This window comes from Anolis sagrei, chromosome 5, assembly GCF_037176765.1.
Source record: "Anolis sagrei isolate rAnoSag1 chromosome 5, rAnoSag1.mat, whole genome shotgun sequence".
Taxonomy (NCBI): domain Eukaryota; kingdom Metazoa; phylum Chordata; class Lepidosauria; order Squamata; family Dactyloidae; genus Anolis; species Anolis sagrei.
In genome coordinates this window covers 199,848,787-199,862,164 of record NC_090025.1, presented here as the reverse complement: position 1 = coordinate 199,862,164, position 13,378 = coordinate 199,848,787, and the positions used below count along the sequence as shown (strand labels likewise).

At 47.3% G+C, this 13,378-nt stretch overlaps 1 protein-coding gene across 1 annotated transcript; it reads right to left on the bottom strand.

Moving 5' to 3' along the window:
• Nucleotides 1-3,876: 3,876 nt before the first annotated feature.
• On the bottom strand, nucleotides 3,877-5,924 carry LOC137094700 (coiled-coil domain-containing protein 166-like). Its single transcript, XM_067469442.1, has one exon. It carries the CDS (start codon nucleotides 5,138-5,140, stop codon nucleotides 4,115-4,117), a length of 1,026 nt encoding a protein of 341 aa, XP_067325543.1. The 5' UTR covers nucleotides 5,141-5,924; the 3' UTR covers nucleotides 3,877-4,114.
• Nucleotides 5,925-13,378: the final 7,454 nt, after the last annotated feature.

Below are 13,378 nucleotides of genomic sequence, written 5' to 3'. Positions count from 1 at the left end.
GGTCTGGAGAACAAGCCCTATGAGGAGCGGCTTAGGGAACTGGGCATGTTTAGCCTGAAGAAGAGAAGGCTGAGAGGAGATATGATAGCCATGTATAAATATGTGAGAGGAAGCCACAGGGAGGAGGGAGCAAGCTTGTTTTCTGCTTCCTTGGAGACTAGGACGCGGAACAATGGCTTCCAACTACAAGAGAGGAGATTCCATCTGAACCTGAGGAAGAACTTCCTGACTGTGAGAGCCGTTCAGCAGTGGAACTCTCTGCCCCGGAGTGTGGTGGAGGCTCCTTCTTTGGAAGCTTTTAAGCAGAGGCTGGATGGCCATTTTAAGCAGATGGCTGGATGGATCCGGATGGATTCCTGAGGAATCTTAGGGTTCTTCCTGCCTTGGAGCCTGGCGATTCTATCGACGCCTTGGTAACTCTCTATAACGGGGAGATGGCCAGGGCGTTAGATATGATCGCACCCGAACGCCCCATCTCGTTGCGTCGTGACAGGCCATCTCCTTGGTTCACCGAGGAGCTGGCTGTGATGAAGCACACGAGAAGGGGGCTAGAGCGCAAATGGAGGAAATCTCGAGTTGTATCTGATCGAACACGGGCTAGAGCCTCTCTTAAGGCATACTCCGTGGCCATACGGGCGGCCAGGAAGTCATTCACGACCGCTCGTATAGCATCTGCAGCAAATAGATCATCGGAGCTGTTTCGGGTCGTGGGAGAGCTCCTCCACCCACCTGCGGTGGAGGAGGTCCCTGACGACCCCGCAGCTCGGTGTCGCGATTTCGCACACCATTTTGCAGATAAAGTCGCCCAGATACGCCTCGAGCTCGACTCCAATTCCATCGCAGTGCCTGAAGAGGTGACGGAGGTACCTGCTTGTCCAATTTTGTGGGATTCTTTTAGGCTTGTTCTTCCTGAAACCGTAGAGGAGGTTCTTGGGGCTGTGAGGGCGACCACCTCACCTCTAGACCCATGCCCATCTTGGCTCATTAAATCAGCCAGGGAGGGGTTGGTTGACTGGTTTGTATTGATTATCAATACATCGTTGGAGCAAGGGATTTTTCCATCTGGTTTGAAACAGGCAGTGGTTCGTCCACTCCTCAAAAAAGCTTCCCTTGACTCCACGGTGCTGAATAACTACAGACCAGTCTCCAACCTCCCTTTCCTGGGTAAGGTGCTGGAGCGGGTGGTCGCCTCGCAGCTCCAGGGCTTCCTAGACGATACCAACTACCTAGATCAGTCACAGTCTGGTTTCAGGCCTGGTCACGGCACTGAGACAGCCTTGGTCGCCTTGGTGGATGACCTCCGCAGAGAGCTGGACAGGGGGAGTGTGACTCTGCTGGTTCTCTTGGACATCTCAGCGGCTTTCGATACCATCGACCATGGTATCCTTCTGGGTCGTCTCTCTGGGATGGGCCTCGGGGGCGCGGTTCTGTCGTGGCTCCAGTCCTTCCTGGAGGGACGAACCCAGATGGTGAAGCTGGGAGACGCCTGCTCTGACCCCTGGCCTTTGACCTGTGGGGTCCCGCAAGGCTCTATTCTATCTCCCATGCTTTTCAACATCTACATGAAACCGCTGGGAGAGGTCATCCGGAGTTTTGGAGTTGGGTGCCATCTCTATGCGGATGACGCACAACTCTACTACTCCTTCCCACCTAATTCCAAGGAGGCTTCTCAGGTGCTAGACGAGTGCCTGGCCGCTGTGTCTATCTGGATGAGGAAGAACAAGCTGAAGATCAATCCCGACAAGACAGAGGTCCTCCTGGTCGATCGTAAACCGGATCGGGGTATAGGGTGGTTACCTGTGCTGGACGGGGTTACACTCCCCCTAAAACCACAGGTCCGCAGTTTGGGTGTCCTCTTGGATTCCTCGCTCACACTTGAGGCTCAGGTGTCGGCGGTATCCGGGAGGGCCTTTGCGCAACTGAGACTTGTGCGCCAACTGCGACCATACCTCGTGAAGGCTGATCTGGCCGGGGTGGTCCACGCCTTGGTCACCTCTAGAATGGACTACTGCAATGCGCTCTACGTGGGGCTGCCCTTGAAGACGGCTCGGAAACTTCAATTGGTCCAGCGGGCAGCGGCTAGGATGCTAACTGGGGCTCATTATCAAGAGAGGTCTACCCCTCTGTTTAAGGAGCTCCACTGGCTGCCATTTATTTTCCGAGCCCAATTCAAGGTGCAGGTGCTTACCTACAAAGCCCTAAACGGTTTGGGACCACCCTACCTGCGCGACCGCATCTCCATCTACGAACCCTCACGTTCACTTCGATCATCTGGGGAGGCCCTGCTCGTGATCCCACCTACGTCACAAGCGCGCTTGGTGGGGACACGGGACAGGGCTTTCTCTGTGGTGGCCCCCCGACTTTGGAATGCCCTCCCAAGAGATCTCCGACAGGCCCCTACCTTAGCAGTTTTCAGGAGGAATTTAAAAACTTGGCTGTTCCGCTGTGCCTTCCCAGAATAGGAATCCCCATCCCAAGCCTTAGTAGCACTTTAATCACAACTAATGTTGTTGCACACTGCACTTTTATCCTACGTTCCTCCTACCATTTCAGCACTTTTAACCCTGTACCCCATCGCACCGGCCGAACCAGTTTTAATATTGTCTTGATGTATTGCCATTGTTGTTGTTTTGCTTAACTGTTTTGATTTGCTTGTTTATTGTTGTGTTATGTTTTTATTGTATTGTTTTGAGGCTTCGGCCTGTGTAAGCCGCATCGAGTCCTTCGGGAGATGCTAGCGGGGTACAAATAAAGTTAATAATAATAATAATAATAATTTGTCAGGGGTGATTTGAATGCAATATTCCTGCTTCTTGGCAGGGGGTTGGACTGGATGGCCCATGAGGTCTCTTCCAACTCTTTGATTCTATGATTCTATGATTCTATGATTGTGTCTCTTGCTTTTACCTGAAGATCTTTGGAACTATATTCTGCATTTAATCTTAATCTTTGGAATTTTGCAAAGCTTATTCTTTATTTTGACTTGGATTTTTCCCTCAATAAACTATAAAACTACAGCTCTTGTGTGGTGGTTTTTGGAAGCAAGGAGAAGCTTACTCTGAGTTGCAACAGTGATCCTTTTCTTTAGGAAAAGTGTGTCAGTTCTGTGAGGAATGCAGAGTCTGGGCACCCGCCTCCTTCCAAGGTGGCCTGAACGAAGAAGGTGGTGAGTATGCATGTTGAATGAATGTATGTGGAGGGATTGCTGAATATTAGGCATGGTTAGATACCATCAGAATCTTCGTAATTTGGAATATAGTCAGAAAAATTACCATTTTGAAGTAATTTCAAAGTTTTTAAGAAAACCGGAAGTCCCTTTGCCCTTCCGAAGCTTTTTCCGCCATTTTTGTTACGACTCATGAAGTGAGTCGGAAATGATTCAGCTTTTCCCTGCTTCCGGTCCCTGGCCTCAGCTCAAGCCAGAGAATCCAGTTTTAAACCAGAGAAGGAAGGAATTTCCCCCGCTTGCTTTTCCCCGCTTCTGGAGTAAAACAATTACTTTCAAAGCTAAGACCACCCAACGAAAAAGGAAATAACACCATTAACGAAAGGATTCGGAAGTCTCGGAAGTTTGGAAAAGTTTCGAATCTTTTTTCTGTGAAAATCAGAGTTGACTTTAGAATTGAACTACATCCGAAATGAGTTTTGAACTATTTTTTTGATCAACCAGGCCTACCGAATATATGTTTCCCCTTTGTCTGTGTAACCAATATTGCCATTATAACCCCGGTACTGGGGACTGTGTGCCTACTTTTTCTGAAAGTGCCTGATGCATTCTGTCCCATTGAAAAAGGATTAAATAATTTATTATTAATTTATTTATTCACAGTATTTCTATCACGTCTTTCTCAGCGCAAAGGCGACTCATGTTTAAGGTTCAGTATTCATGACACCCTTTATTTTGTTTTCACGCACGTCTTCCCACCCTCCTCAGTGTGGATGGTAACAAACCCAGCATGCTTTGGGCGCACAGCCATCGGCAGCTGGGGCAGGGGTCCTGGTGGATTGGATTGGCTTTGGAGAGCCCCCCTTGCCCGGCCATCTGGGGCCCTGGGCCTGTCTTGGGTCTGCTAATGATTGCGCAGCTTTCACCCTCCGTTTCCTCTGGGGCTGGTCACTCCTGCTGCTCCTCCTCAGCCGAGGGGCTTCTGCTGGGCTGCACTGACTGCCCGCCCGGGGTCTTTGACCCCCTTCCCACAAGGAGGAGGCTCTCTGTGGCCGTCTGGGGGCTCGTGGGGGCCACTGATGTTGCTGCTGCTGGCTCCTTCCTGACTGGAGGGAGAGCAACCCCATTCTTGCCCGACTGGCCACAGGCCTCTTGTCCTTGCTGTGTTAGCCAGCGGCGCTTGTCCGCCAGGCCGTGGCTGTACCGCAGCTCTCGAAGCAGCTGCTCCCTCTGCTCTCTGAGCTGGCGGACGATGCCGTCCAGGCCTTGGGCCCGTTTGATGAGGCTCAGCAGTTCCTCACGCAGTTCCACGTTTTCGGCTTTGATCTGCTTGGTGTGCTGGATGAGGCTGCGCACGGCTTCCTTCTCGGCCCGCTTGGCCAGCGCCTGCACCTTCTGCTTGGACTCCTCTTCGTACTCCGCCTTCTGCTGCGCGAACCGGCTCCTGATGAAGTGCATCTGCTCCGAGTGGTGGATCTTCATGGCCAGCAGCTCCCTCTCCAGCTCCCGGATGCGGGCCAGCTGCTGCGCCTGCAGTTCCTTGAAGGGCTTCAGCTCCTCGACCTCCTTGTTCATGAGGGAGTACTTGGTCTCCATCTCAATGAGCTGGCTCCGCACTTCCTTCTCCTTGTCTGTGTACTGCGAGGTCAGCTCTTCCTTCTCCTTCAGGACTTGCAGGAGGTCGAAGCGGTTCTGGTCGTTCAGCGTAATGATGGCGTCCTGGCACCGGAGCGTGCGCTTGGTCAGGTAAGAGATGTACGCTTTCTGGTTCTCCCGGATCTCCTGGGCTTCCTTGTCCAGGCCCTCGTTCATCCCCTGGAAGTCCTTCTGGCGCTGCGTGTACAGGTTGATGTGCTCTGACAGGGTGGCGCATTCCTGGTGCAGGTACTTCTCCCGCCCGGTCACAAACGGATCGCTCAAGCCTTCCTGCGTTTGGGGCGCACCTTTCCTGCTCCTGGGCCTCTTTGGAGCCATCTTTCAATAGGGTGGTCCTCTTGGACCCTGGCAAAAGAGAGAGAGGGTGAGACGATGCCACAGCAGGCCAGAGAGGAAAAGGCCGGGAGGCCAGTGTTGCACTCCAGAACAGGAAATAGCCCCTCTGACTGTAAACACACCACACGTTGAGTGAAGGAACAATCCTTTTTATTAAAACTTAGCAAAAAAGCCAGTAGAAATAAATGCTTGTAAAGATATATAAGGTTCCAAAAAGGCAGCCAAATGAAACAGTGTCTAAACGTAGCAATAAAAAACGCAGCAATCAAAAACAATCAAAAACGTAGCAATCAAAAACAATATCCAAAAAACATGAACATGTGATCCAAGGCAATGATATTCAAACAGGAATCAACCCAGAAGCAAAAACAGACCAGACGCTGCTAGTCACCTTGAAAAAGCTAGAAAAAATCCCTGAAGACGAGACCACTTGAACAGGGATTCCATGAGGCTATACTTGGTTTCCAAACGATGCTTGATCTGACAAGATTTTCTACAGACAAACCTTAAATCCCAAAAACTGGTTTTGTTTTCCACCAGTCTTTGACTTTAGTTGACAAATTCTTTCGGGTCTGTGTAAACATTGGGCCTCTTGTCGAATTCTGGCTAATCTCCAGCTGCTGACTCTGCTTATCTGACTCCTCATTAACTTTATTTAATTTATTTATTTACTTTATTTATATACTGCTTTTCTCAGCCCTCAGGCAACTCAAAGCGGTGAACAACATCGATACAAAACATCACGAGACAAGTATAGGGCAATTAAAAACAATTGTAATATAAATCATTAAACATCCGTATATCAATCATGAGCGCCTCAACAGTAAAATCAGAATCCAGTCTCATTATCCATTATTCCATTCCTATGTTCAACTACACTGTTTAATCAAATGCTTTAGCAGGTGTCAGACTGTTTTCCAAACTAGAATCTGGAAAGCTCACAGACAGAGAGAATAACAACCTTTCTCCCAAGGCCTGACAGGAACATTCTCATGAGAACCTGCCCTTTGCACTGAAGCCTCTCTGTCAGTGTCTGCATGAAACTCATTGACCAAGTGTCTCCATCTTGCACCTCAGAGTCAGTCCCAGCATCCCCCACATCAGACTCAACAGGGGACTGATTTCCCTCCTCATTGCCCACATCAGACACAGAAACATCAGGAGACTGAAACACAAGCACAGGCTCAGGTTCATCAATCACAAGCTGAGTCCCAACAGCCAGAGACTAGGCTGCTGCCAGGGGAGGCAGAGGATGTGTGGACCCCCTTGCCCCCGCTGTGGGCCCGTCCCTTGTAGACGCCTCTGGGAACACATCTTCTAATCCATGCTGAAAAGGGAGCGGTGGCACAGGCGCAGTGGTCCCCATCCACAGGTCACTCTCACGTTCATCTCACAAGTGGCCGGAACATCAAAAACTTCATACAGTTCCTCATGTTGTGGTGACCCCCCCCCCAACCATAAAATAATTTTCGTTGCTACTTAATAACTGTAATGTTGCTATTGTTACGAACCATCACGTAAATATCTGATATGCAGGATGAATTTTCATTCACTGGACCAAATTTGGCACCAATACCCAATACGCCCAAATTTGAATACTGGTGGGGTTGGGGGCGGTATTGATTTTGTCATTTGGGAGTTGTAGTTGCTGGGATTTATAGTTCACCTGCAATCAAAGAGCATTCTGAACCCCACCAACGATGGAACTGAACCCAACTTGGCAGACAGAGTTCCCACGACCAACAGGAAATACTGGAAGAGACCTTGACCATGACTTTGGGAGTTGTAGTTCACCTACATCCAGAGGGCACCGTGAACTCAAACAATGATGAATCTGGACCAAACTTGTCACAGATACTCAATATGCCCAAATGTGAGCACTGGTGGAGTTTGGGGAAAATAGAATCTTGACATTTGGGAGTTGTAGTTGCTGGGATTTATAGTTAACCTAGAATAAAAGAACACTCTGAACCCAGTCCATGATGAATCTGCATCGAACTTGGCACATTACCTACACGGCCAACATCGAATACTGGTGGGGTTGGGGGGTGTTTTTGAATTCTGGAAGTTGTAGTTCACCAACAGCAAAAAGGAAGAGAAGGACAGGCGGAGAGATCTTCAGCCTTCTCTTATGGTTCCTAAGACCATAAGAAATACGTGTTTTCTGATGGTCTTTGGCGATCCCTCTGAAACCCCCCTCGCGACCCCTCCAGGGGTCCCGACCCCTAGGTTGAGAAACACTGTTCTGTTCTTTTTGCTCGTTAAACAATCCTGTTTTGCAAACATTTCCTGCACAACTTTTTCCTCCTCCTTCTATCTCTGCCAGGTCAACTGGATCTCCTCTAGACACACACTTGGCCTGTTTGAATACCCAATGTGGCTAGAGTCTGTGTGCCTACCTTCGTTCTCTGTAAAATGCCTAATACCCGAAATAAGAGAACCTTGTGAATGCTTTCCAAAGGGATTTATGACACCTCTGTTGAAGGAAATCCATCTGCTCCCCCAAAGAGTGAGGAAACAATTGTGCAAAGGGAAGTGCCCGTGCCCTTCTCCAAGAAGCTTGTTGGTCTCACCAACCTGGGTGTCAGTGTTGCCTCTCAGTCCTTAGCTCTGCTTTCCAACCGGTAAAGACAGCTGTCCAAGGGAAGCGGACGAGGAACTCTTTCCTTCCGAGCGACGGCTGCTGTGGAAACCTTTGTGCCTCCATGGCAATGGAATGCCTTGACATCACAACCTGCTGGCCAGACCCATTATGCCTCACGTGTTCAGTGCTGTGATGTCACTGGCCATTCTCTGTGTATTTGCTCAGCGGGGTGGTGTTCTCAAAGGTGTTCTTCCTCTTTGGCCCCCCTGGTCTTGCTTCTTCTGCTGGGCTGCTTCCCTGACTTTCTCCCTGCTTTCTTCCCCCAAGCAGCTCTGGTTTGGTGCTCTTCATAGACATTGAGAACTGGGGAGACCTGGCCCTTGATCGCTCCTGCTGGAGGTCAGCTGTGACCAGCAGTGCTGCAGAATTTGAAGAGGCATGGAGAGCGAAAGAGAGAAACGTGCCAAGAGGAAGACGCGTCAAGCCAACCCTGACCGGGACCACCTTCCACCTGGAAAACAAAGTCCTCACTGCGGGAGAAGATGCAGATCAAGAAGAGGGCTCCACAGTCACCTATGGACCCACCGCCAGGACACTACACTTAGAGACCCATCATCCTCGGACTACGAGGGATCGCCTAAGTGTTAGAGACCCTAAATTGGGTCTTCTTAGGTCCACATCACGGGAACACGTAAGGAAGGAGACAATGTATTGTCGAAGGCTTTCATGGCTGGAATCACTAAGTTCTTGTGGGTTTTTTTCGGGCTATATGGCCATGTTCTAGAGGCATTTCTCCTGACGTTTCACCTGCATCTATGGCAAGCATCCTCTGATGGCAAGCCATTCCACAGATATATAAACCCATTGTCCTATTTCCAACAGACCTCACTACCTCTGAGGATGCTTGCCATAGATGCAGGCGAAACGTCAGGAGAAATGCCTCTAGAACATGGCCATATAGCCATATAGCCCGAAAAAAAACCACAAGAACTTAGGAAGGAGACAGTTCCAAAGAAGATCAAAAAACAAGGTTTATTTTAGTTTCTTCATGAAGAAGACGGACAGCCTGGCAGCATACGCAGATGCTACCCTTCAAGTGACTGCCATGCCCCTCCTCTTATTCTGCTGACTTTTATACTCAAGTAATAGGTCATGGAAAGTACTTTCTTTCTCCAGCCCCCCTCCCTTGACCGTTTGATGGAAAGTACCTTCTTGTACCTGCAGACTCTGCACTTAACCACAACCTTTGAACTTAACCACAACACAACTACTTCCTATGTAGGCTTGAACTTTGTATGACCTCTACATGTCACATCTTGTTTCTTTAAAACATTTTCTTCCGTGTTACTCCTTTTCTACAGAAAAAGAGTATATTTCTCTTTTGCTGTTAATTTCATTCAAAGCCCCTTGCTTAGCATTTGCAAATTTCACTCAAAGACCCTTTCATAAGTAAGTAAGTACCAGTCACAGCAACCTTTCTTCCACTCTAGGCCCTGGACCACTGCTCCCCACATGATGTATTTATTTATCGTATCAGGAGCTAACCAAACTGTTGTATTGTATTTAAAACAAAAACAAAACACAAAGTTCACAAACTTGGCATGACACTAAATGTCCTTTGACCAGAAGGACATTTACTTTGCCTCTGGTGTTGCTCTAAGAAGGTCCTCCCTTGTGCATGTGGCAGGGCTCAGGCTGCATTGTAGTAGGTGGTTTGTGGTTTGCTCTTCTCCACACTCGCATATCATGGACTCCACTTTGTGGCCCCATTTCTCAAGGTTGGCTCTGCATCTCGTGGTGCCAGAGCGCAGTCTGCTCAGCACCTTCCAGGTTGCCCAGTTTTATGTGTGCCCAGAAGGGAATCTCTCATTTGGTACCAGCCATGGATCGAGGTTCTGGGTTTGAGCCTGCCACTTTTGGACTCTTGCTTGCTGAGGTGTTCCAGCGAGTGTCTCTGTAGATCTTAGAAAACTATTTCTTGATTTAAGTCGTGGATATGCTGGGTGATACCCAAACATATATATGTACGTCACTCTGAAATGCAGGAGGTGTGGACTAATGCTGATAGCAGTGTGTTCTGAGTTCGTGATATAGCTGCCGAATGGAGAGGAGGCGGTTTTATGATGTGCTTAGCTTCTAATGTAAATAGTTGTATAATAAATTAGTTTATAGCCTAAAGGAGACTGTGATCGATGTGTTTCCTTGCCTTGCTGTGCAGAGATGCCACCGATACCCACCCTCCCCACACTTTTGCCTCTCCTTCTTGAGGATTCCCGGAGGCCGCTCTTCCACTCTTCCTCGGCTTTCTCTTGCCATTCTGGCTACTTGCTGGCCCTTCCCTAATGTTTTGGCCTCTGGATGACTGCAACAGTCTTGAGGGAACCCAGCGTCAGCCTGGCTCACCTCCCCGTGAAAGCGATTCTTTATACAACTGTGACCAATGGCCACGCCGTGAAGGCAAAAGCAGACCCAAGGAAATTAGCCTACGACTGGCTGCTGTGTTTAGTTACCAGAGTTCTGTAACTATTCTTTTCACTTGACATAAAAGCTAAAATTAACAGTCAAAATATGATATGCTTTAATAAACTTTATTAAACTTTCAGAAGCCAGTCTACTTTTCAAAAAAACCTTTCATCTTCACCAACAAAATTGTTAGAACATGGGTTTAAATGAAATGAAATATTGTTTGTAGTTTAAACTGTGTGATGTAGCAATGCAATGCATAGAGCTGTGCTTGATTCCTAGAGCGTAACTTTGGAGTTTTCCAATAATATTCCACAGAAATCAGATAGCCCTGCGGTTTCTGCTCCTGGTGACGTACAGCTAGTGAATGGACGTATTTTATTCTGCTCCTGTAAATAGTGTAAATTGCAATAAAAGGTAAGAGCCGCTCTGAGCTTTGGAGCTGACTGAGGTAGCAGACTTCATTATTTGCTTTTGTGCCTTTGAGCAGATGCTCAGAGGTCAATAAACCAACAAAAACATGGACATGAATGCACTCTAACTGGGAGGAAAAGGAAAAACATTTTTTCTTTTGTTTTCTTGCTCCTTCTGCAGCATCATCACAGGTGATGCAGGTTCTCGGACAGGGCCAGGCTGGGCCTCGGTAGGTGCTCTGCTTGACCATGAAGGCCAGCTTATGGGCATAATGGCAGAGCATTGGCACATGGATCACGCCCTGCAAGCATGGCAGCAGGAGGAAAGGGGAGAGGCACACAAAAGACAGGCAGCCCCTTGTTAGTTGCTGCTTCGCTTCGGAAGGCAGGACCATCGCCATCCAACTCTCTACCCATTGACTGCCATTGCACCAGGCAGGACTCTTTATTGATCTGTTTACTATATTTCAATCCCACCTTTCTCTACCCCAAAGGGGACTCAAGGTAGCTTAACAGCATAGGCAAGAATTCAATGCCCTAAAACTAACTAACTATATATATATATATATATATATACATATATATATATATATATATATATATATATATATATATATATATATATATATAGTGTGTGTGTGTGTGTGTGTAATATACAATTAAATAAACATTCATTTAAAAATTTAAAAACCAGATTAGAAAACATTAAAACATTAGAATTATTACTATGAACCATGTTGTCCACAATCTTAGTCAAGACCTTTCCGAAGATCATACACATTAATTCCAAGTCCATCGACTTGCCCAATATTAGATAGAAATGTATGTAATAAAATAAATATAAATTATTCACCAAAGGTTTGATCCCAAAGCCACATTTTAACCCCTTTTCTAAAGGTCAGGAGGGATGGGGCTGATCTAACATCGCTGGGGAGGGAGTTCCACAGCCGAGGGGCCACCACGGGGTAGGCCCTGTCTCTCGTTCCCACCAATTGCGCTTGCAAAGGAGGTGGGACTGAGAGCAGGGCCTCTCCGGACAATCTTAATCTCTGAGATGGTTCGTAGGGGGCAATATGTTTGGACAGGCAAGCTGGGCCAGAACCGTTTAGGGCTTTTGCCCCTCACAAGGCTCCCAGGGAACACATAAAGCTCTACTTTGAGTAAGCACAAATTAATCATCATCATCATCATCATCATCATCATCATCATCATCATCTTTATTTGTACCCCGCCACCATCTCCCTGATGGGGACTCGGAGCAGCATACATGGGGCCAAGCCCAAATTGTTGTTCTTGCTGTTATTAAAATTGCATCCTGCTTGTGACCCCAAGTGATTCACACTTGAAAAGAACAGTACAATGAAACACATTGTCGGGGCTCAGCCTGTGGTCGTCTCTTTGCCTCAGGCTTCAGAGGAGAATGACCACGAGTCTGCAGAGGTTCCAAAGTCTGAGTTAAATGATCAGGTTTCTGCTGCCTCTCAGGGGTTTGTGAATAGAGATGATGGTCAAGAGAGTACAGTTAGCCTGAGTGAACCTGAGGATTCTGGGATAGCTGGTTCATAAGCAAAGATGCTTTGATGCTAACAGAAAAAGAGGCCGAGAAAAAGATTGAAAGGCCAAATAGTGAAAGGAATGTACTAATTGGCAAGCCGAGGGAGGACCAGACACTCTTTGATAGGAGAAGTCAAATCAATCAACATCACCATCTGGAAAGGGGGTAGAAGACAGTCCAAAAGATTAAGAGCAAAAAGGGGACAGAGAGAGGTTTCCCAAGGGAAATGGAATGCTTTTGCTATGGCTTTCTGAATAAATATAGGGCCTGTCAATCTACACTCTTGAGTGAGTTCAACATTTGATTTTCATGTCTAACCATGCCTTCTTGTTCATGCTAAGATTCCTGTTTACTCCTGCCTGGGATTCATGTTCATGCTGAGATTCTTGTATGTGGTTTATCCTGGTTTTCAAGCTCATGCATTGGGATTTAATGGTTCAAGTTTGCTGCTGTTTCTTCAAGGGACTTTGGTCTTTTGCAAACTTTTGGAACTTCTGTGCACTTGTTTATTGGATTTTTGCAACCCTCCTGGTTCCTGACTTATACCTGACTGTCTTATTTTACCTTGCTGTTTTGTGGACATTTATTTATTGCTTGTTTGAATGCTTTTTACCTTTTTGGCTATTGCTATATTAATCCTCAATAAATTGCTTTGCTATAAAGAACATTGGTGTGTTTATGGGTTCAAAGGTGCCAACGCCAGCCTTGGTGTGCAACACACATCCATAATGGAAGTATTAACATAACATTAAGCTAATTACAATATTAAGGTTGTTAAGATCTTCTGGAGGGGCCCTGCTCTCGGTCCCACCACCTTCGCAATTGCGTCTGGTGGGGACGAGGGACAGGGCTCTCTCGGTGGTGGCCCCTCGGCTCTGGAACTCTCTCCCGATGGAGATTAGATCTGCCCCTTCACTCCTGACTTTCTGAAAGCTGGTAAAATCTTGGCTCTGGAACACAGCATTCTCAGAATGATGATCGAGTCAGTAACTGCAGACCACACTGGCGGATGGTGATGAATTTGTGATTTACCTTGACGACTTGGCTTTATGTAATTATTTAATCTGTATTGTAATGCATTTTAATGTATTAATGTATTATGATGTTATTATGTTTTAGCTTATTTGTGTTTGAATTACCTGTTATTAGCCGGCCTGAGTCCCTCTTCGGAGGTTGAGAAGACCGGGTTATAAAAACTAAATAAA

Bases quoted from the DNA above. Each gene is read 5' to 3' on its own strand.
- LOC137094700 (XM_067469442.1), bottom strand. From the start codon at position 5,140: ATGGCTCCAAAGAGGCCCAGGAGCAGGAAAGGTGCGCCCCAAACGCAG.